Raw genomic sequence first — 24786 nt, 5'->3', positions numbered from 1 at the left:
ACCAAAAGACTTGAGACTTTTTCAAACTCTCCAAGATTTTTTACTCTCATCATCATTATACTGGTCCTTCTTCTTCTTCTTCTTTACCTATCAAATATGTTTTTTTGCAAAAAAATATTTTAACAAATTCTACATCTTTTTACAAACTTTTGATTCATTACAACTTTTTAGAGCAATTTTTTTTTTCGTTACATTCATCTACTTCTTTTCCCATCAATAGTGGTAGTGGTTTTTTTTTTTTTTTGAATAACAATTTGGCTATTCAGGGAAGATGATTTGAAAATTGGGAGACAATTTAGATATTTAGGAAATAGGAATTAGGGTTCATGAGCCATTCATAAACTGGGTTTGTGTTTAGTATTCAATGTTCAACACTATGCAACTAAAACAGTTGAAAATGATCACCCATTTAATGCTTCGGTTCAATCTTTAAAATTAGAGCAACCCTATTTATATCTTAACAAAAAAAAAAAATCGCTATTTGTATCTTAACAATGGTTCGGGAACTTTCCCTAACATATGTGTGTCAAACTCGCGGTATAATGAAGATATAGTTGAAATACAAAACTTCAAAAAAGGAAAAACTCAAAGATATATGCTTGTAATTGCTATTGAACATCAATGCCACACGACCTGTGTGCATTCATAGATATATTTACTAGTTTTATAAGAAAATAAGATCTCACGAAGTTGCAATATATTTACATCAGCATCAAAGAAAGAAAACTAAAACTCAAAATACATTTTAGTTTTCGTCATCAGAATCGAAACAATGTTTTTTCTGCAAAGATTTTATGAGATCCAGTCGCCTATCACCTCTAGATACACATTCACCAGTAAAAGACTTGACTTTCGGAACATTCAAGGAACTAAGTTGTGGTGTCGCTGTACCCTTGTTAATTTCCTTGAGCACAGAACGAGCTGTTGCTGCAGCTGCAGCATCTGCCAATGCTGAAGCAATTTTTGAACCACTTGGAAACTTGTCACTCTCCTCACCTTGTACATGTGTTTCAACATGTTCTTTGGTCGGATTCTTAGAAACAACAGGTGATTGAAATGCAGCTGATTTTGGCTTGGAGGCTACAGCCTCAGCAACTGTTGCTTTAGCTTTTGCTGCTTCATATTTCTGCATGTCATAGATAAGCTCTTTCTGCAGCTGTTTATCAGCAACCAATATGTCATCAATCTCATTTTTGTAGTCCTTGAGAAGGACCCGAAGGCACTCCATGAGAGAGCCTATGAGGGGACTGTTCTTGGTTTCCAACAGACGTTTCAACTCTATGAAGATGGGTACAGTGTTTTGAATAAGGCCTTTCTTGACTGCCTGAGTTATAGCCTTTCTAGTTGAAGATCCATTTTCTCCCCCTTCTTCTTCTAAGTCTGCCGACTCAGATGATACACGAGTAGATTGAAAGCGTATCTCTTTACAGCCAAGAATTTGAAAAGTATCCTGATCCAACAGTTAATGTTATAATCTGAACATAAATTGAGATGTGATTGGATTACCAGCACAAAAATACAGTCATAGGAGTCACTGATCAGGACAACTTGAAGATCATTGCTGGTAAAGAACAATACCTGTAGAACAGACTGTCCAGTTGCATCTTCTATATTGAGCAAACCATCAGAAGCTGCAGCTAGAATTTCTGAACATAACTTGGCAAAGGTTGCTAGAAGATGCTCAGGAGCCATTTGCTTTAGTAGAGAAACATAAATGTGCATTCTTCTTGACCTTGATCTTTCATCAGTGCCCCTACAAAAAAATTATGCAACAAATGTAAGCACAACATCTCAATTGCATAGTTGTCTAACAGATTGCTGATTTGGGGGCCCTTTACCTGATGGAAAAAAGTTGGCTTTCTGTTCGTGATTCGTTGGACTCACGGTGTCCAGTGTGGGCATGGCAGTCATTCAAAACAAAAACAGCCTCCACAAAACTATTATATGCTAAAAGAGGAGACTTGACTGGTGACAAAAAAAGAAAGTCAAAGTCCTGAAACAAATTCAATTCATATAACTGCAAGTAGAACTACCAATGTAAAGCTTCAAACCTTTCAAAATATTTCCGAAAAGAAAATCTGCTAGCTGTCTAATCTTTTCCGATTCATCAACAAGTGACAAAAGGAAACGAAGAAATAGCACTCCTCTCCACTTGACATAGTCCCTCTAGGATAAAAGAAAAGTAAATTATCGTTAGCCATGATTAAAAGCAAAGGTGTGGAATAGAAGCTGAGGGAGGTGGGTTTATATGCCAGATAATTAAAAGGTATGAAACAGAAACAGTGTAGCCATAGAAAGAAAAAACAAAATACCTGCAACAATCTTGATAGCAATATGAATGTTTGCCTTCTCACAAGTTCACAGGGATCTAAGAGACACCTTGTGATCTTGGTTATGTAACTGATAGCTTCAAAGAAAAATTAGTTAGCAAAGAGATGATTTACTTGACATTATTGAATGTATATATTCCGCATAATGTACTCATTGGACTTCTACCAGCACAAAGTAATGGTTCTTCTATGTTTATATCATTCATTACTTGTTTATCGATTTGTATATGAACGCTAGGTTATTTCATTTGGACTATTAGACTTGCTTAATTCAAAATCACTTTACGCGGGAGCTCTTACAAGGCTTACCCATCAATAAGAGCAGTGTACCGAACGCAGAAGTCTGCCATCATGACCACAATATTATTGCGAAGAGCTGCTAAGTTGGTCTTTTCAAGCTCCTGCAAAACCAGAACATATATTGATTAGGAAATAAGTCACCGCATATCATTCCTTGAGGAACAAAACAATGAAAGCCTCAAGACCGACCTGTACAAACAGAGGAATATAGTTCTTTGCAAGCTTCCCATCAGCAAGGCAAAGTTTTCCCATGGTCAGCCACCCTTGAATATAAAAAGAAGGAGCTTCTTCTTGTAGAGAAGTTGCAGAGCCCGGTAGCTTATTTAATTTTGGGACAGATTTCCCAGAGGTGATGATAGTGTGCAATAATGGACTTACAGTGCTCATATCAGCAGAGGGGCAGACAACAACTAAAGACCCAATTGTATAAATCGCTGTAATTGCTTTTGACAATGACTTGCGCTTTCTTACTGATTTCCTACCTTTACTGGGCCCACTTCTGGGTGGAGTGAAGAAGTCAGTTTCTGCATTTTGCTCTGAATAATCTGAAATAAAAGTTTCTATTATTTCAGAAGCTCTGGATAGAACTTGGTATACACATCTCAGGACTAATTCTTCTGCCTCCGTGTCATTTGAAGCTTTTCGTTTGCACAGTGTTTTAAGTGCTTTTACATGAGCATCAACCTGTCAGCAAAAGTAGCAGCTCATTGTAGATTTGTAGCACGCTATTAGCTAAATGGATATTGATTAAGTCTTGTAGCACACTAAGATATCTTATGTTCTTTTATTTCGAACACTGACTAATATTTTTCTACGAAAATATTTGTTCCAATAACTATGCATAAGAAATACAATATTATATATATATATATATATATATATATATATATATATATATATATATATATATATATATATATATATATATTAATTATAAGTATAGACTATGAAGCTACTGGTTGCTCGTGAAACAAATATTATCATCAAAATTAGAAATAATATTTATGCGCAAATAATGCTGTCTAAGAGTGATCTTGTTCTTCTGTGTTGGCGCATGAAGGGTGTGAGTAAGATGAAAGCATAAGTATCAGATGGAGAAATTTTTCCAAGATTCAATACTACAATATATGATGTGCTAAGAAATTACAAAAAATGATGCAAAAGATGGCGAGAGAGACAGAGTAACATCCCAAGAAAGTAGTATATGAACCTCTTAATCATGCAGAACAAGTAAAATCATATGTTCAACAATGACAGCATATCACACATTCACGCCATCAAGGGAGCCATGTCAAGAATCAAGAGGCACTAGTGTTAGGATTTAGCTATGAGTTTAATAATACAATTACCTCTGTTGAATGCATGTTGAATTTTTCAACCCGTTTGAGTAAATTATGAGCCAATTCAGCAGCAGGTACATGTGGCAGTTCCACAGAGACATTAGAGATTGTTTGCAAGAGGAACACTCGGTCACTAGCCCAGGCAACATTATTGCATTCTATGCTTTCTTCATTTTCAAATGCATTTTTCTGTGCAAATGGGCTTCTAAACTCACCTTTCACTTTATGTTTGTCAAGAAGCTGCCAATGATGTTGAAGAAAATCCCAGTCCACTGCTTTTGGAAGGAATACTGACACCTCTGATAAAAGAAACCAAGCACCTTGTGGAGCAGTCCACTTTTCTATTGGCCTGCTATGGTTCAGCCAGATAGACTCAGACACCTTGATTATATTCTGAAGTGCAGTAACAATTTTGAAATTCAACCGTTTCTTTTTGCCCAGGTTTGTGCAAATTTTTTTCACCCAAGGACTCACCTCTCCATTGCAAATTTCTCTCAGGAGATAGAGAATTCCTTGTGGGAAAGGCATCTCCATCTCGTTGTCTAAACCTTCTCCTTTCGTTTTACTACTAGACGTAGATTCGATATATGAAGAGGTAGCAGCTACAGCTCTAGATATTCGGTCCAAAACAAGTTCTTGAAACACATTCTCACATTCTTCTTGGATGCTAGTTTCATTGTCAGCTATTTGACGAGGAACTGAATGTAGCCATTCAGTTATTACTGTTTCAGATGAGAATGTTCTGAAAGCCTACATTTCGTTAAAGTAAATTCCGTAAATTTAGTATATACTGTTATTAGTAAAAAGATACCGAGAAGAAAAAAAAAACAGAACTTTTCGGGGACTAGTGAGATTCATAACAGAAAGAAAATCAGTTTCAAAATTCCTGACTTACACTTATAACCAAAATCCAAATAAGGAAGGGATTGTTTCATTTGTCTTCCTCTCTCCTAGCCCTCCTAACCAAATAATGCCTAATAGAATTATTTATATTATTATTTGTAACTATCTTGTGTACAAACATTTAAATTAAAAGCGATGGAAAAGGAAAAAGAAAGAAAGAAAAAAAAGAACACTATTTTTCCAATCAATAGTAAAAATCCATATAGTTCTTATAAACCGAAGAAAAATAGATTTACTCGATCCAAATATACAAAACTTTGCATTTTGCATCAGTTTACGTTTCTGCCTGCCTCTACCTAAAACACAGCACAACAAAATCCGGTTGAAAAAAGGGTGATAAAAGTACCTCAGAAAGAGATGCAACAGCCGCTTTCCGAATGCTAACAAGTGAATCGGAACAAGCCATTCCCATTGTCTTAAGCACCACTTCATCAATCGTACCTCCGAGTAGAGCAGTCAAGTTAGTAACAAGCAAAAGAGCAGCTTTTCTCACAATCGCCTTCTCATCCACACACCTTCTCCTCAGCATCTCATTGATTTCCTTTCCTCCCACACCCACAACATTGCCATCACCAAACCCCATAGACTCTTTCAAAACCAAACTAGCCTTATCACTAACTGATAGAAACCCAACAACCTGCGCCAAACTCGATAAAGCCCGCCCTCGAATCGTAGCACTAACATCCGAACAACGCTTCACCAACGCCTCTAAACACCACAATCCCCACGTTTCTTTCCCTTCTTCCTCCATCGAATTCACCCCTAAAGGATCCTTCAACAAAGTCATCAAATTCAAAATAAGATCAACCCCCAAAAGCCTTAAATTGGTTTTCCCTTGAGTCATCTTCACAACATACTTCACAAACTCAACCTGATCCCCCAATTCCATAACCCTAACAACATCCATTATAAAATCCACAGCCAACGCCCTAGGCTCAGCTTTATCAGGCGCCTTATGCACCAAATACCTCGGAAAATTAACCAACGCTTTCTTCACACCATCAGATTCCCTAGCAAGACTAGTAACAAAACCAACAGCAAAACTCCTAACCTGAGATTTCGGCATTACAACAACCGGAGACAACGCCTTCAAAACCTCAGCAGCAGTCTCTGAAGGCTCACCATGCTCCGGTTTCAAAACCTCTTTCAAAATCCTCGCACACAAACCAACCAATCTACTATATTGAACCTCATTTCCACAAGTCTCAATAGCTGTCACTGGAACCTCGGAAATTGTTTGAACTAAAGATTTCAAACTTTCCGGAAAACGATCGAGATGAATTAAGGACATAACACTAACTAATTTCTCAAAAAGCGGAAGTAAAACCCTAACATCGAGTTTCTGTACAGAATTTGGGGAATTAGGTTCATCTTCATCATTTTGAACCGATTTTTTGTTTTTCAAATTCCGTTTTCGTTTTCGAACTTGTTGAGCGCTGGTATTAGGGTTATGGTTTCTGAATGAACGACGAATTGAACGGAGGAAGGAGAGAAATGAAAGAGGAGTGAAGAGAGTGAAAACGGGAGCGTTTGGAGAGAGGAGAAAAGAGAGGAAAACGTTAGAAGCGAGAAGAGAGTGAGGAGTTGGTGATGAATCCATTGCGGTGGCGATTGGTGGAATGAGGTGAGAAGGTGAAACGGCGTCGTAGAGTGGGTCTAAGGGTTGGGAGTTTTTGAGGAGGGTTTGGAGATCGGTGAGAGATTGTTCGGAGAGTGGTTGTGGGTTGTCGATGTGGTGGTTTTCACGGAGGTCTTCGATTTCTGTTACGATGCGGGATATTGTTTCTTCCATTTCCGGCGGTGGTTATCGGTGCTCCTCCGCCCTGGACAGAACGAGATTTGAAGTTGTATTACTTTTTTTTCTGTTAGTTTTTTTCAAATTCCCATTCCCGCTTTGGACATTTTCTTTTTTTCGTGAAATTGAATTATTTGAGGGGATGTCCATGAAGTTACAGCAGCCGGTATATGTAAATCAACGGTCAGGATTATTCTAATATATATATGTAGTATAAACCGTTTGATGTAAATCAAATATTGAGATTTATTACAGCGTGTAATCACGTGTTTTTATTACTGTAGCAAAATCAAATTCGAGGAACTGAGAGAGGGGTTATTTTATGCCGTAAAATTGTAAAAATCAATACAGTTTTGAGGCAGTTTTTTACCAACTCATTCTAAAGTTAATGGTTGAGATTACCTTGTATTGATTTTATGCAATATGAGCCGATCGATTTAAAATAGATGGCTAGGATTTCAATCTATTTGTAATAGTGGGATTCTGTTAGAGCAAGGAATCATGAGCAGTCTTTCACAGCTATATTTTCCACCATGTAAAGTATATTTCATTTTCATTATCATTATCCGTTTCGGAATAATCCATGAAGGGGTAAATCAAAGAATCTTCGCATTGCCGGGGTAACCAAAAAAAATAAAATTGTGCAGGGGTAAACCAAAACTCGTCTACTTTGTAGGGGTAAAAACCATTTTACCCTTTTAAAAATTGTTTATTATCCTTAAATTCAAGTGTAATTTACATATATTTATCTATAAATTTTATTGAGGATTCTACCCTTATTTTATTTATCCTTAAATTAAAAAAATTTGAATAATTTTTTAGGCATGTTCAGAATACTACAAACATTTTCCTTACAAAACATCGGGATATTTTAAAATGAGAATAATTAAATATAAATTTATTTATTTAAAAATTTATAAAGGTAAAGATAAAATTAACAAGAATCTCGACTTAAAGTTTAAATTTTGAGTTTTTTAAAATTGTTTTTCTTTATAATCTTCTAAACATTGCTGCAAAATAATCATTAAAAAATACACATTGGTTTAACAATTTTTTTTTAAATACATTGGTTTAACAATAGAGACTAAAATTACGTGCATAATAATTTTGTATAGACCAAAATATATCACTTTTTTTATAGGGACCAAAAACAAAATTTAATAATTTTATAGCTATCAAAAACATATTTAACCCATAATAATAAAAAATAATAATTTGATATAAAAATATATTTTTTAATATTTACGACAAAAAGTAACATATGTTGTGCAAGATAAACAACCAAATACTTGACAAAAAACAATTAAACAAATAAAAAATCAAATAGTATATAACAAAACAACAATCAAAGTGGCGCAGCGGAAGCGTGGTGGGCCCATAACCCACAGGTCCCTGGATCGAAACCAGGCTTTGATAAAATTGCAATGTAATTGCTTCTTTTTTTCCTTCATAATTTTATAAGCAAATGATAAAAATAACTTTTTGGTGCAAGTAGCATGGTGACTAGACTTGCATATATAATATGTAGAGGCCTAAGCCCAGGAAAAAATAACTACAAAGGAATCCAACGAGGGGTAACTACTCCTAAAACGTCAGTTTTAAGCCAGACACAACTCATAAAATATAGAGGAACTTAATTCTCACTTAATATTTGTTAACGCTTCTGCACACTAATATACTTCGTGATAACAATGACTAACGTTTGTCACTAATACCGTTTGACGATTCACAAAATATGCAAATTTGATCCTAGACCTTTCAATCTTGATCCAACGGTCACTATTGTGTTGATTGTGAGAATTCATCTCAAGGTATTCTGACTTTGACTGCACGAAATCTTGATTCCTAGTTATGTGATGCCGAATTATCACCTCATTTCTTTTCACCTCATTTCTTTCAATACAACAGACAAGATGAGCATGGAAATCCCACTTACAGATGAAGACAGGATGCCATGGCTTGAATCACTGAGAGATGCAATAAAAGAATCCTTAATTAATAAAAAAGGGTTTGATTCTTGGTTGCTCTGCATTGAAGATGCAATATAGAGAAATACTTAGATCAGGTGACCCTGATTATAAATTGGAGAGTCATGCAAGTGCTGTTAACTTCATTTTATTGGATATTCCTGCTGAAGGAAAACATTATATGCCTACATCTCTTCTGCAATCTCAGTTAGATTTGCTTAACATTGATGAATCTGAAGGAATACTTAAAGTTGATGCTACTTTAAGGCCTAGGGGAAAACAACCCTTTCCAGGGTTGTTTTCAATCATGATTATGTTGAATCTCAGAAATAACATGAATAAGTATTGTAACTTTGTGTACAATTTTTAGTTTGATGTTAATAAGTTATGCTATGTATTTTTTCTACAAAAGATTACAAGAACTTTTTGCAGAAAATTAAACTGGTAAATTTTTTAAACAGTTTAAGCTAAACAAAGTTATTGACATCATCACAGGAAAAAATCGTATAAAAAAATTGAGGAAGTAATTACACTTCTGTCAAATCTGACATGAATAATAAACCACAACTAAACAATTAAATTTTGATTCATGTTCCTAGATGTACATTAATTGAGCTAGGAGTTTCAAAGCGAGCCTCGATCGGCAGGAACAACCCTCTTTTAGGGGAAGGGAGGAGTGAAGAAAGTACTTTAGCTTAATGTCACCCCAGCAAAGTCTTATTTTTTTGCCTTGGCAAATCTGAGACAACGGTATTTTTCACACTTACTATAATTTCAAGAGCTCCGTCTTGGTTATCTTGATTTGATGCAGTCCCCATTAAGACACTTTTCTCTTTCTCAAGATTATCTCTCTCCATCTTCAGCCTTGCTTCTTGTCTAAAAATCTCTGCCTGCAAAATTGAAAATATGATGACACCGGAATCAATTTAGTTTTTGGTGACAGCAAGATGATAAATGAAAATATTGTTAGAATTCCAAGTTTGATGCCGCATATTTTTGCTTCACCGGTAATATAGGACAAATCAGTAAATATAAAAAAGTGGTTCCCCATATCGTGTGTGAAACCAGTTACTATGCAAAACATCAAAAGTATTATGGACTCGTGCCAGGAAAATATAACTCTAACCTAAAGAGAAAAATAATTTTTCTGAAAGCTGCATTTGGCGGCGTCTTATAAATTGAATGCACTAAAACAAATACCAATCACTGCAACAAAATACAAATGGTAAGGAAATTCAACCGGAGATACAATACTTACTCAGGGCATAATTCAGATTCAAAGTCTGGCCATGTCACTATTTAACTTTTACAGTCATATTTTCTAAGGCAAATGCTATCGAGTGCTCCCGGGACACACTTTAAAACCTTAAATAGTAAATTTTTATAGAATTTTTATGAAAATTTGTAAAGTCAACTCATTGAAAAATGTAATATTTAACTTTTTAAATAAAAAGTTTCTTTAGGTGAAATGCTTAAAGAGTGTCCGGGGACACTTGTCAGCAAGACCCTTTTTATAATACTTATTTATTTTGTTTCTTGCAATCATGAACCAGTTGTTTCAGTTATACTTGTTATCTGTAACTTCAAATTTCAAGGGCATTTTGTTTATATCTTGATTTGTTCCACTATGTTCAGTCACCACTCCAATGGCAGTAAAAAAAAAAAATACTTAGTGGGAAAATTTGTCGGGACTATACTACTGCTACAAGGCTTCTTTTTCTAGATTGTGATTGTTATATAATCATTTTTTGCCTAAAATGTCCAGTAAGTAAAAGTCACTTTTCTTTCTCTTAAATTTCAGAAGCAGTTCACTTAAACTAGCGGTACTGTTAACCTCATTAATTTGATGATCTTAAGTATTCTCCTAAAGAAGAAATTCATCATTCCATCTAGTATACAATAATTTCTCAGTCGTGGAGTGTCAGTAAGCTCAACATTCAGAAATAAAAAGTGTGCAACATCTAGACCAAATATAGGACATACATCACATTACTATTGCTTGAAGCATAGATAGAGGCTTGAACATGGACACTAGAGACGGATACATAAGCACTGGTAAAATAACAAAAAATTCTACTAGATATAAATGACAAAAAATCATAGCCAACATCCAAAAGCTATGATGCACGGGTACTCCATTTAAGGGAGACTACAATATTGGGTACATACCCGTACCTTAATTTATGCCCATACACCGTACCCCGTACCCGCATCTAACATATCAATTTTTTAGCTTAACTACACATTTGGTCCATTATGTTTATTTTTTGTTTGAATTTGGTCTCTTACGTTTTTAAAGTTTGCATCGGTTAGTCATTTCCGTCAGTTTTGTCACATGTGGCAGTTGCATGTGTGGAGAGACACATGGACAACACACTGACACGTGTATAGTTCAAATGGTGTTAGTAACAAAAACGAAAAGAACTAAATTGATACATGTAAGGGACCAAATTGATTTTAACCTAAAATAAATGTAAGGACCCATGTTTAGTTAAGCCTAATTTTTTTTGAAAATAAAACGAAATTAAGAGTTTGAATGAAGCAAATAGGGTACCTCGCGACGAGAAAGATCAGCTTTCCAAGCAGCTTCACGCTCGGCAACCTCACGCTCACGTTCTTGGATGTAACTTTGCATCTCTCTATCCTTCATGATCCTATCCTGAATATCAGCATCCAATGCTTCTTTCAACTCCTCAACGAATTTATCCACCACCGCCTTTATCCGCAGAGACATCTTCTCAGTTTCAATAGTGTTATGCCGCTTAGCTATACTGGAAAAGATATCATTGCTTTTCAATTTCACTATTTTGATTATGTGATTTTTCTCAAAATTGTTCTTCAATAACAAGAAATAATTGCATAAATCTTTCCCCAAAAATTGAGTTAGCAGATGAGGCGTGAGGAGAAGCAAACTGCTCTCGATGAAGTAGGGTTAGGAGCACGAAACTCAAAATGCAGAAAAAAGTGCAGAAGCTTAAATGGCAGCACAAGGACGGCGGAGAAACGACGATGGGGCGGACGAAGAGCGGAGGAGCACGGGCGTTGTATCACGCGAAGAAGAGGAACCGTGAATGTTGGTTGCAACTTGCAAGGAAGAAGGAAGAACAGGCCTCTTATTTTTATTTTTTGGGTCAAGAACAGACCTCTTATTTTTTATTTTTTTTTGTACAAGAACAGGCCTCTTATTTTATTATTGAATTCTATGTAAAAAAAAATTATTATTGAATTGAACAAATATGTGAAGATGATCCACTATGGATAAGTGATCTATCGAATACGAATTTTATATATCGTTAGATTGAAAATTTATATTATATACATCATCCATAAAAAATTTAGAAAAATTAAAATTATTTTATATGTTATTGAGACCCATCAAAATTTACGGTATTTAATAAACCGTTAATTTTAATGGGTCTCAATAACATATCAAATTATTTTCAATTTTTCTATGGATGATATAAATGATATAAACTTTCAATCCAACAGTGAATTTTGTAAAATTCATATTCGTTATAATGTTATTCATGACTGGTCCACCATAGACAACTTCTGGACCACTCGATGAAGTGGTCCATAATAGAATTTACCGAACAAATACTTTGTTCAATTTAAAATCTGAACCATTGAATTTTGTTTCTATCACATGTCATGTATCTAATCAATAGACTGGACAAAAATGGAGGATAGGAAAATGAAGGTGATCTGGACGCGTTCAGATTTTCTCCATTTCTTTTTTGACGCATCCTCTCCATTTCTTAAGAAAATGGGAATCAACATTTCTTTGCTCAATTGAATGACATGTGACACTAAACTAAGTCAATGGTTTAGATTTATTTTTGCCTTAAACCGTTTACAATTTAATAAATATAAATAATAAATAATTCAATGAATCGGTTTTGGAGGGAAGGGAAAATTAGTAACCACTTTCCAGTACGTCTTCACCATTCTCTTGATCCTCCCTTTCCATTACTCTTTACAAACTCTTCCACTCCTTACCAACAACACCTTAGGGGGTGTTTGTTTCATGGATACTAAACATTTTCCTGGGAATCTAATGTTGGAAATAAAAATTCCCATGTTTGTTACAAAGGAATTAAAAAATGTTCCCAGGAAAAACTCATACCAGGGAAAGAATTTTACCCACGTAGCCTGGCTTTCTACTCCCCTCTAATAGGGGTGGGAAATTTTTGTTCCCGGCGGTTGCAATTAATTTTTATGGAGAACGTGCTACCCCACTACTAATAACCGTTCCCTCTTTCCCTCATATTTACATTATCAATTTATCACCACTTTATTTTGACGTGCACAAAAAAAATAATAACAATGATAATATTAATTAATAGTGATAAATATGGACTGTGCTTCAAAAAGAAAATTACTGATAATCAATGGCAATATTATGTTTCTGCTTTGATAAAAAAAAAGAGTATTTGCTAAAAAAAAAGAGTATTATTAATGCTATTTATAATAAGTGGCAATATTAATAATTAGACATAATACTATTGTGTTGTTTCACCACTGCGCTCATGTGTTACTGTTGTCTCGACTGTCACCGTTGTCTCGACATACCATGAGTTGTGGGCAACATGCAGAAAACATGTTATGGTCGTGCACCATTTGCTTGTCATGCCATGGGTAAGAAATTCGATAATTCTCGTTGGAACCCAGTTTAACTTAAAACTCATTTCTCATTCTTTAGAGTGGTCTTTGTTTGCATAGTGTGTTGCTATATCAGTTTGGGGGATGCAAGCTTTTTCTAATTCATTTGCTGTTTTTATTTCCTACTTGCTTCTTTTATGGTGTAGGTGCCTTGTTTTCTTAGCTTGAAAATAAGAGGTTGTCGACTTCGTAGCTGAACATAATCACCCTCTTCAACCACCAGGGTATGTTCATATGATTCACTCTCATCGACGCATATTTGTCACAAGCATCACAAATCGTGTTGGCTGATGAATCATGCTTAAAACCAAAAGATTTTCATGCGTATGTGTCCAAGCAAAGTTGGTGGAATAGACATTGTTGGTTATACAAGACAAGACCATAAGAATTACCTTCGAGCTAAAAGGAATCACTCATCAAGGGATGATGAAGTAGGTGCATTGTTGATGTATTTCAAAGTACAAAGTGAAAATCCTTCATTCTTTTATTACTTTCAAATGGATGTCGAAGATCAAATAATAACAAATATATTTTGGGCGGATGCACAAATGATAAACGATTATGGATATTTTGGTGATGTCGTCACTTTTGATACAACATACAAGACAAATAAGGATTATCGATCATTGAGAGTACTTGTTGTACTTAATAATTCCAGACAAACAATTGTTTTCGGGGCAACATTACTAGCTCTATCATGTAGGGGTGTACGTGGACCGGATATGGTTGAGTTTGGCCAAAACCAAAACCCGAACCACATAAGGTACTCTGGATTGGGTCAACCACACGTTATAACATTGGGCCGAGTTGGTTAAACCCACTAATTTTCGGGTTGGATTGGGTTGGGTAATGGGTTACCCGAATTATTTTTCTATTTTTTTATATTAAAAATATAAATGTCGAATCATCATATTTCTTCATAAAAATAACTCAACTATATGTATTTTATTGTTTTTTTTTTAAAAAAATAGTGTAACTTTGTTTCAATATAAAAAATAATCACCTATTTTTTGTGTATATCCACTAATTTACGGGTTGGATAATGTGTTATCCAAATGATTTTTTTTTTCTTTTTTAAATATCAAATGACTAAACGAAGAGTCATCATATTTGTTTATGAAAATTATTCAATATTCTTATTTATTTTTTTAAAATAGTGCGATAAATTATCATATTTGTTTATAAAAATTATTCAATCTTTTTATTTTCTTAAAAAATAGTATAACTTATTTTCAATATAAAAATATTTAATGATAAATGGCAAAATCTTTAGTATTTTCATAAAAATATTTCAAAAAACATAACACTAGTGGGTTTTGTGGATTTGGTCCGGTTTTACCCGGAAGCCAAACTTTTTTATGGATTTTTCACTTTTAAAATCCATATACACTCACATGCCCTACCAAACCCACTTTTTATGGTTGGATTGGATGAGTTTGACCGGATCGACCGGATTTGCCCAATCCATGTACACCTATACTATCATGAAACAATTCATTTTTTTCAATGGTTATTTGAAACTTTTCTCAAAGCAATGAGTGAAAAAAAAAAGGCCTAAAACCATTTTAACAGATCAAGATGTAACAATGGTTAATGTTATTTCTCTAGTTATGCCTGAAACGTTTCATGGACTATGCACCTGGCATATAAGAGAAAATGCCCTAATGCATGTGAACCATCTATATCAAAAGAGTTCATAATTTAACTCGGATTTTGAAGCATGCAATGATCTACATGAAGAAGAAGATGAATTTCTGAACGCGTGGAATGTTTTACTTCTTTAGCATAAATTTTTCGATGATTCATGGCTACATTCAATTTTTCGTGTGAAGGAAAAATGGGCATGGGCTGATGTTCAAAAACCTTTCACTGCAGGTATGAGATATACTCAATCAAGTGAGAGATTCAATGCTGATTTGAAAAATCATTTGAAGTCGGATTTAAATTTAGTTCAATTTTCACACACTTTGAAAGGGTTGTAAATGGAAAAAGAAACAATGAGTCAGAAGCCGATTTTGAGTCAAGACATAAACTTCCCAAGTTGAAAATAAAGAAGGCTCATATGCTTGTTCAAGCGGGCAACATTTACACTCCAAAAATATTTGAGGAATTCCAAGAGGAATATGTTGAATTTTTAGGCACTTGCATAAAGATTTGGAATGACACGTTGTATATTGTTATAAACTATGATGATGATGATGATGATAATAAGGAGCGGAAAGTGATAGGGAATTTTGAGGATCAAAATGTTGCTTGTAATTGTCGTAAATTTGAGACACATGACATTTTATGCAGTCATGCTTTGAAATTTTTGGATGTGTCGCGGCGCGAAAAATATCATCGAGTGTAAACACTCGAAAATAACAGAGTCGCCACCGAATTTTATTTATCCCAAAGAAGGGAAAGGAAAATATCGAGAAAACCTTGAGGGGAGAGAAAAAGGGTTCGGGAGTTGGTTATGTGAGGGGAAGGTATTAACACCCCTCGCATCCGTTGTACTCAACGGGAACCTTTTAGAGGGAAATTATTTGTTTGCTTTAATGTGTTTTTTAATGTTTGTTGGATTACTTGTTTCTTGCTTCATCGATAGAGAAAGTTTTTTATTATTATCATTAATATGATTATGGATATGGGGGAAAATGTTTGATTTTTATTATTATGCCCGACAAGATGTTGAATCCTGCTCCTACGTATTCTCAGGTGCAATAGAAAAATCAGGGTTTCGTAGTTCAGGGTAAAAATGTTTGTGGGTTGGTTGTTTTTAGACGCATGACGTCTAAGTCGCATTCTCGTAGTTAAACGTTGCTTGTATGCTCGCACAATGGAGGCTTAAGCGTTGTTTGTATTACGGAGAATGTGGCATTCTCGTATTTAAACGCTGCTTGTATGCTCGCACGATGGAGGCTTAAGCGTTGTTTGTGTTACGAAGAAATGACGAAAACGTCACCCGTTTTATGAAAAGAGTTTTACTTTTACTGCGCGCGAGGGCAGTGAAAAAGGTTTGAGTGTGTTGAGTTGATTTTATGAGTTTTGTGAAAATGTTTGAGAATGAGAATGGTCCGAGACACGAGTCATACGTCAGGACCTCGAAACCATCCGGGTAGAGAAAGTCATACGTTAGTCCCTTCCTTTTTCATTCTTTTAATCTTAAGTCGTTTTAGTTTGATTTAACGAAATCAAAAGAAAAGATTAAGAGATGTTTTTTATGTGTTTTAAGGTTTGAGAATGAGAATGGTCCAAGACACGAGTCATACGTCAGGGCCTCAAAACCATTCGGGTAGAGAAAGTCATACGTCAGTCCCTTCCTTTTTCATTCTATTTATTGATTAAGTGTTGAATAAATTTAAGCAAGACGAAGAAGAAACAAATCAAGCTAACAAAGTATAGACAAAAGCTCTTATTTGAATAAGCACTTATATGAATAAGCACTAAAAAATAAATAAACCGCCACTTGGGGTGTAAACTGGGGTCTGGGGGTGAGGCAATAGCAAAGCTGCAACACCAAGCCCAGCCCAGTTCGTCCAAAAAAAACAAGCAGAACAAAAATGATTCAGCGTGTAATCAGGATCAGGGTGCGCGATAGGCTTCACCGATCTGAGCTATCTGATTCATCGGATGGCTTGGATTTTACAATAATCAAACAGATCTCAGCCTTTCACCAGATCCAACAGACATGTTTTAAACTTGGGAGGGAGCCAATGACGCGCTGAAAATGGTAAAAAAGGGTGAAATTATGGTTTTCTCTGCCTTTTCTCTCAGTTTCTCCTCTCTCCAATTCGTCCTCCCTCTGTTCTGATTTTTGCTCTATACTTATACACAAAATTGATGCATCTTTGTCCAATGGATTAATTTGAGTTATGATTAAAGTGTGGTTTGGAAAAACAATTGGTATTGCACGTATTAAAAAGAAGAAAAGAAGTGATTGGTCTTTCCTGCTTGCTTGTGAATTTGGTGAAGATTGAGCATGGTTTTGATGAAAAGTTGAAAAAGAGAGTGAGGCTAGCAGCAGGGTAGGGAGAGGCGCAGCACTGTTCATGGAGGAAAGGGAACGTGCACTGTGCTGCTAGCTACAGTGTTCTGTCCTTCTTGTTTCATTTTTTTGTTTTTTTTATAATAATAATAATAATAATAATAATAATAATAATAATAATAATAATAATAATAATAATAATAATAATAATAATAATAATAGGTGACTTCTAAGGTGAGGGATCAATCAAGTCCCTCACCGGTGTACCATTTAATTCGACCATTAGATCAAAGAACTCTACAGATCTCATTAGTCACAACCACACATGATTTTATCTCTCTCTCTCCCCTTTCCATTTACTCTTTCACTTTGTGTCAACTTCTCCATCTTTAGGCATAGAAGCACGGTGAACGTGAGTTCCTCAATAACTTTTATGCCTCAGTTTTCCGTCATTCTCGAAAGTTTCTGACAACTTTCCTCCAGATCTAAATCTAACTTTAAAGAAAGCAATGTGAAATTTATTCAATTTCAACTTCAACTGGGTTTCGATTCAGGACAATTTTTTTGTCCGTCGTTCTTATCCGATAAAAAAAAACTAGATCTTGATATACCTTCGATTCTGTATATAAGTTTTAGAGATAAATTGAAAAAATGATATCCTGAATGACAGATGATTAAAAGAAAGGGGTAGAAAGAAGTTGGGAAAACCTGTGAGAAACTCTTGGATTTGTCAAATACTAGCAGATGGAAACCTTGATTATCAATGTTGTTTTCCTTTACATAATTTCAATTAAATCTGTGATGCGGCTATGGCCAAAGATTTGGTTTGCCAAAAGAAAGGCACTTGGTTGATTGGTACACAGTCAGAGAAGCCACAGTCACTCAGGTGTGGAAATTAGGGGCAAAATTGTGTGTGAGAGTGTACATATGTTCTCGTCTTTCTAAAAAAAGATCTAAACTATTGATAAAATCTGACGGTATTTTTTAAGTGGTACACCGGTGAGGGACTTAATTAAGCCCTCACCCTAGACTCCACCGTGAGAATAATGAAAAAAAAAAAAAATGAGATGGAGAGTGTGCATGTGAAATGGGTAGGATAAAATTAGGGTATGACAGGATGCGATGAATATTAAGTTAATTCCTTCATACCGTAAACTCGAGATGGATAAGAGATGCAAGGTCGGGAAGTAATCAAGATTGGAAAGGACGCCATATTGATTTGGACATAAAAACTCATTTCATGAAGTGATACAATGATTTATGTCCTCAGATGGTTAAATTAACTAACAGAGCATCTAAAACTCATGAATGTTACACTTTTCTATCCAAAGTTTATGAGGAGTCCAACAAAATAACACATGTTGGCTAAAATGCATATGGATGAGGAATCAATTGGAATGTGTCACGTATCCATATCAATTGAAAATGCTGAAGCAAAAGCAATAAAGAAGATCGAGAATGCTCGAATAAGAGTAATAAACAACCTAAATTTTGGAATGTGAAATTGGCTAGAAAGGGAAAGGCAAACATATCACAAAAAAAAAAAAACACTCAAGAAAATTTGGTAAGAAAGACAAACAGGTCAGTTGCAAACTTTGTTACTGTATCATTTTATAAGGCTTAAATATGTACTTAGTCCCTGTAGATTGTTGGGTTTGGGTCCTTGCAATTACACTGATTTTTGGTATTAATCCCTGCTGTCAGTTGACTGTTACAAAACTATTAAAAACTAACGGAGTGTCACATGGCCCAATCAATATAAGTCATGTGGCACTATGAAAGAGTCATTTTTATTTGTTTTTGCTTTTGCCATTATATTTGCTTTTGTTTTTATTTTCGTGTGTGGACAAATTGGCTAGCCACAGACTCTCCATTGTTGATTTTCAATGGGGGTCATCTTTGCCTCACTATGCTTATGATAACTTCATCATGGACCGTTTTGGTTGTACTCGCTTAAGAATTTCTTAGTTTTTTTTTCCTCTTGCTTTGTTATTTTGTTTGTTATAGTTGGGTTTGGGCTTGCCCCCCCAGCTTGTACTCTTTTTGTTGAGACAAAATCCTATTTTGATGTTTTAAAGATAACAACCCTTAATTAAATTTTAATTTGATTCTGATCATTTTGTGATCTAACAAGTGCTCTTGAGTGATTTAATTTAAGAACAGATGCAATGGATTAAATTAACCTTGTTTCACTCATAAGAAAAGAATCAAACAAGTTTTAGACAAATCTGCAGTAGAAGAATGATCTCAGATTGGTCTCCAGACTTGTGTATTCTAAAGCATAAGCACTTATTCAAGTCAACTGGTACAAGACAAGAAAGAACTTTTAAGTTGGACTTATTAAAGGATCATAACAGTGCAAATAAGTCATTTAAGGCAAGGAATTGATTTTGGTTCTTGAGCTTACTCGAATAAGCTTCTTTAAGGAATAATAACTTCACATCTTGCAACAAGGCTTTATGTTCTCCAAGAACATCATTAAAGAAGTTAATCTAGACCAATGAGAACTCAGCAACAAGTACATACAGCTTGCAATGAAGTTTCATTTCTGATCCAAAGTACAAGCTTATGACATGGGTGGCTACATTCTCCCATAAAATAGTACTTATCTCACTATTCATGTGTCCTTTGAAGGACAAGTGAACAGTGGCTACTCTATGCCTTTGATGAAGAGTTTACAGCTGGTTGACAACTTGCAACAACTTGCAACAGCTATATTTTCGTTGGACCTTATCCACACCATCTCAGAGAATGGTCTCCAACGTCCTGGAGAATGATCTCCCAGTTTCTGCACTTAGGTGGCAATCTTATCCAAATGAATTCAAATCTTATTTTCCCACATGGGAAATACATTTACAACGGATATACACTCAGAGACAACTCATTGACAGTTGGTGGAAGAATATTTCTGACCAACAAGTACAATGTGACAGTCAGAGACCATTAGAAGAATGATCTCCTGGAGCATCTCAAAGACAAAATCACATGGGCTGTTTTGTTTCTCTCACAACGGCTAGTTCCTCACTCACAACGTATATGTGTGATGTCCAAGCAACAAAGGAGCATCTCCATCTATAAATAGCACGTTGGTTTAATTGGAAGAGTAAGAACTTGAAGCACACAAAGCAATCTAAATACATTCCATCTCAAGCACTCAAGCTCTTCTTTTCACTCATACTCTAAAGCTCTCTAGAAATCTAGGATCATATTTTATAGAGTACTTTGAGTGTATCAATTTGTAAGCTTCACATCCGGTTAGGTGTATAAGCTTAGATCCAAAAGAATCATTGTTAAATCTTTAGGATTCTCTCAAGTCAATTGGGTATAATTGATTGAGGTTACCTTGTAAAGGTAGATCAGCTGAATATAGCTGGATACTTTGTGATCTGGATTTAGGTCATAAAGGGTTCTTTGATCTGGGCTTAGATCAAAGGGAAGTTTCTGTAATCTTGGTCTAGATTATAGTGGATAATCTCACGCAAGTGGGGACTGGAGTAGCCCATACTATTAAGGGGTGAACCAGGATAAATTCTTTGTGTGATTCTCTTCTCCCTTACTCTTTTATTTTGTGCAAACACTATACACACTAATCACTTGATTATTTGCACTTACATTTTAAGGAGAACGTTCTCCAGTTGATCTAACCATCAAGCTTTTGTAGGCTGTTATTGTCTAACTTTATTTTGCAGTAGAAAATTTTAAAGGGTCACAATTCAAACCCCCCTTCCTTGTGACAAACCTTGTTACTTCAATTGGTATCAGAGCACTGCCTCTAAAGTCTAAGCATCTAACATGTGCTTGAGGAAAAGATTCAGGAAGGAAGTAATGTCTAAACCTGCAAAATTCATCTCAGAAGGAGGATCATCAACTAGACCACCTCTTTTTGAAGGAAATGACTACTATTACTGGAAAGACAAGATGGAACTATTTCTTAGATCACAAGACATCAACATGTGGACTGTTGTAGAAGTTGGAGACTATACTCCACTGGTCAAAGATTCATTCACACCAAAACCACAGCTTGAGTGGACAACTCAGGAATCTGACAGGGTACTACTAAACACTAAAGCTCAATTATTTATTAAAAGTGCTTTGTGCAGGGAAGAATATGACAGGATCATGGAATGCAAGACGGCTAAAGAAATGTGGACTACTCTTCAAACACACCATGAAGGAACCAACCACATAAAAGAAACAAGAATTGACATAGGAGTACGAAAGTTTGAACTGTTTGAAATGAGTAACAGTGAAACTATAGATCAAATGTATGGAAGGTTTACAGTTATCATAAATGAGCTAAACTCTCTTGGTAAAAAATATACCACACATGAGAGAATAAGAAAGCTACTAAGATGTCTACCAGAAGAATGGAGACACATAGTAACTGCAATAACTGTAGCAAAAGATCTTAAGAAAATGGATCTTGAAGATTTCATTGGATCTTTAAAAGCTCATGAAGCAATACTTCAAGAAAAGAAACCAGCAAATAACAAAATGATTGCTCTAGAATCACAAGTAAAAGAGAACCTTAAAAGAGAAATAACATGTGATGAAGAGAATCCTCTTCAACAAGATGATGAGGAAGAAATGGCTTTTCTCTCAAGAAGAATCCAAAGGCTGATGATGAGAAGAAATCAAATCAAAAATTCATTTCCACCAAGAAGAAATGAAACTGATTTAAGCCAAGTAAAGTGTTACGGATGCAATCAAACTGGACATTACAAAAATGAATGTCCAAAGCTGAAGCAAAGAAGACCTCCCTACAACAAATCCATGATGGCTACATGGGACGATCTAGAAGAATTACCAGAAGAAGAAGAAGCAAATGTCTGCCTAATGACCAGAACCAACTTTGATGAGGTAAATCTTGAACCTTGTTCATCATGCATGAAAACTGAACAACTATTTGATAATCTCTTGTATGATTCACAAATTACTGCTCAAAAGTATGATCAACTTAAAAATGAACTCACTGAAAGTATTAAAGAAAGAGATGAGTATAAATTTGAACTTACTAAAGTCATCAAAGAAAAAGATGAGTATGAAACTAAAAATAAAACCTTAGAAGACACTTTAAAAAGAGTTCAAAATGATCTAGATAAAGTATCTAAGTTAAGTAAAGAAGAAATTATTGTTCAACAAGAAAACTTAGGACTAAAACAGAATATTTCACTTTTAGAAAAAGACATAGCCAAATATGTAAAAGCAACTGAAACCTTTGAAAACATCCTAGGTGTTCAACAAAGAGTAATTGATAAAAATGGAATAGGCTTCAAAACTCATCAAACAATTTATGATAAAGTTTTCTTACCTAAAAAAGATCAAAAAGTAAAAAAACTGTTTTGTTCCTTCTGTCATAAACATGGACATATAAGATACTTTTGTTTTAAGAAAAGATCAAAAAATTCTGTGAGAGATCATTCTCCAGATAATCTCCAAAACTGGTCTCAAAGGAATGCATACACAAAACCATCTCATAAGAGAATGCATTTTAAAAACACTAACCAACAAGGACCCAAATCCATATGGGTACCAAAAGTCTTACTAAACTCAAATGCAGGAATGTATGCTAGCAGTCAAGAAAAAGCCATGGTACTTGGACAGTGGCTGCTCAAGGCACATGACTGGAGACAGACACAGCTTCCTTTCCTTTGAAGAAAAGGAAGGAGGAACCGTTACCTTTGGAAATAATGAAAAAGCTAGCATCAAAGGTAAAGGTATAATAGGTAAAATTAATTCTGCTAAATTAGAAAATGTTCATTATGTAGAAGGTCTAGAACATAACTTAATAAGTATTAGCCAATTGTGTGATAGTGGTCTTGAAGTCACTTTTAAAACTCATACATGTGAAATTAAACAAATATCTTCTGGAAAAACACTTTTTAATGGATTAAGAAAAAAGAATGTGTATGTCATATATCTAGATGAACTGCCTGTTGAATCATGTTTTGTATCTCTTGAAAAGGATAAATGGATTTGGCATAAAAGGGCAGGACATGTAAATATGAGGACAATTGCAAAACTTTCTCAACTTGATCTAGTAAGAGGATTACCAAAGATAAGTTTTGACAAAGATAAACTATGTGAAAGTTGTACAAAGGGAAAACAAGCTAAAAGCAGTTTTAAACCAAAAGACTTTATTTCAACTAAAAAACCTCTTGAGCTACTTCACATAGATTTGTTTGGACCTGTCAAAACTACCAGTCTAGGTGGTAAAAACTATGGTTTTGTTATTGTTGATGACTATTCTAGATACACATGGGTTTTGTTTTTAAAAAATAAAGATGAATCTTTTGAATCTTTTAAAATCTTTTGTAAAAAGGTTCAAAATGAAAGAGGTTCAAATATCATCTCCATAAGAAGTGATCATGGTGGAGAATTTGAAAACTCCCACTTTGAATCATTCTTTGATGAAAATGGTATTTCTCACAACTTTTCTTGTCCAAGAACTCCTCAACAAAACGGAGTTGTTGAAAGAAAAAATAGAACCTTACAAGAAATGGCAAGAACTATGATAGACGAATCCAATGTTGAAAAATACTTTTGGGCTGAAGCTGTCAACACTGCTTGCTATATCTTGAATAGAATGTCTATTAGAAAAGTTTTGAACAAAACCCCTTATGAACTTTGGAAAGATAAAAAACCAAATGTTTCTTATTTTCACATTTTTGGGTGTTATTGTTACATCTTAAATATTAAAGACAATCTAGGAAAATTTGACTCTAAGTCTGATAAAGGAATCTTTTTAGGATACTCTTTAACATCTAAAGCATATAGAGTTTATAATCTAACATCAAAATCTTTGGAAGAAAGTATGCATGTAAAATTTGATGAATATGATGATATATCATGTGTAAGAGAAATAGATGATGAAGATGAGCAAAGCTCATCAAAAGAACAGGTTGCAGAACAGGAATCACCACCTCAAGAACCTCCTAAAACGTGGAAGATTGTAAACAATCATCCTCAAGAACAAATAATAGGCGATACTGCAGAAGGTGTAAGAACCAGAAGATCATTTCAACTTAATGAGAACAATCTAGCTATGATCTCTCAAATTGAGCCAAAATCCATAGATGAAGCTATCATTGATGAATCATGGAAAATTGCCATGAAAGAAGAACTTTCACAATTTGAAAAGAATGAAGTATGGAAGCTAGTACCAGCTCCTGCAGATCATTCTATCATTGGAACTAGATGGGTCTTCAGAAATAAAATGGATGAAAATGGTAAGGTAATTCGCAACAAAGCAAGACTTGTTGCTCAAGGTTATAATCAACAAGAAGGTATAGATTATGATGAGACTTTTGCACCAGTAGCAAGGTTAGAAGCAATTAGAATATTACTTGCATATGCATCTCATAAGTGTCTTAAACTTTTTCAAATGGATGTGAAAAGTGCATTTTTAAATGGATTTTTAAATGAAGAGGTTTATGTCCATCAACCTCCTGGTTTTAAAAATGAACACAAACCTAATCATGTTTTTAAACTTACCAAAGCTTTATATGGACTTAAACAA

General features: G+C 34.8%; 1 protein-coding gene and 2 pseudogenes across 1 annotated transcript; 1 reads left to right on the top strand and 2 right to left on the bottom strand.

Moving 5' to 3' along the window:
• Nucleotides 1-594: 594 nt before the first annotated feature.
• LOC123885699 (condensin-2 complex subunit D3-like) lies at nucleotides 595-6812 on the bottom strand. Its single transcript, XM_045935001.1, has 9 exons — nucleotides 5220-6812; nucleotides 3980-4720; nucleotides 2820-3314; nucleotides 2640-2731; nucleotides 2313-2400; nucleotides 2052-2166; nucleotides 1839-1965; nucleotides 1579-1753; nucleotides 595-1450 (listed from the first exon to the last, which is right to left on the bottom strand). The coding sequence occupies exons 1-9, from the start codon at nucleotides 6663-6665 to the stop codon at nucleotides 746-748; spliced, it is 3984 nt and encodes a 1327-aa protein (XP_045790957.1). The 5' UTR covers nucleotides 6666-6812; the 3' UTR covers nucleotides 595-745.
• Nucleotides 6813-9115: 2303 nt separating this feature from the next.
• On the bottom strand, nucleotides 9116-11803 carry LOC123885038 (annotated as a pseudogene).
• A 1421-nt stretch (nucleotides 11804-13224) lies between these two features.
• LOC123886635 lies at nucleotides 13225-18769 on the top strand (annotated as a pseudogene).
• Nucleotides 18770-24786: the final 6017 nt, after the last annotated feature.

Source organism: Trifolium pratense, linkage group LG5 (assembly GCF_020283565.1).
Source record: "Trifolium pratense cultivar HEN17-A07 linkage group LG5, ARS_RC_1.1, whole genome shotgun sequence".
NCBI lineage: Eukaryota > Viridiplantae > Streptophyta > Magnoliopsida > Fabales > Fabaceae > Trifolium > Trifolium pratense.
Note: the sequence above shows the minus strand (reverse complement) of the source record. Positions and strands in the feature narration are given on the sequence as shown.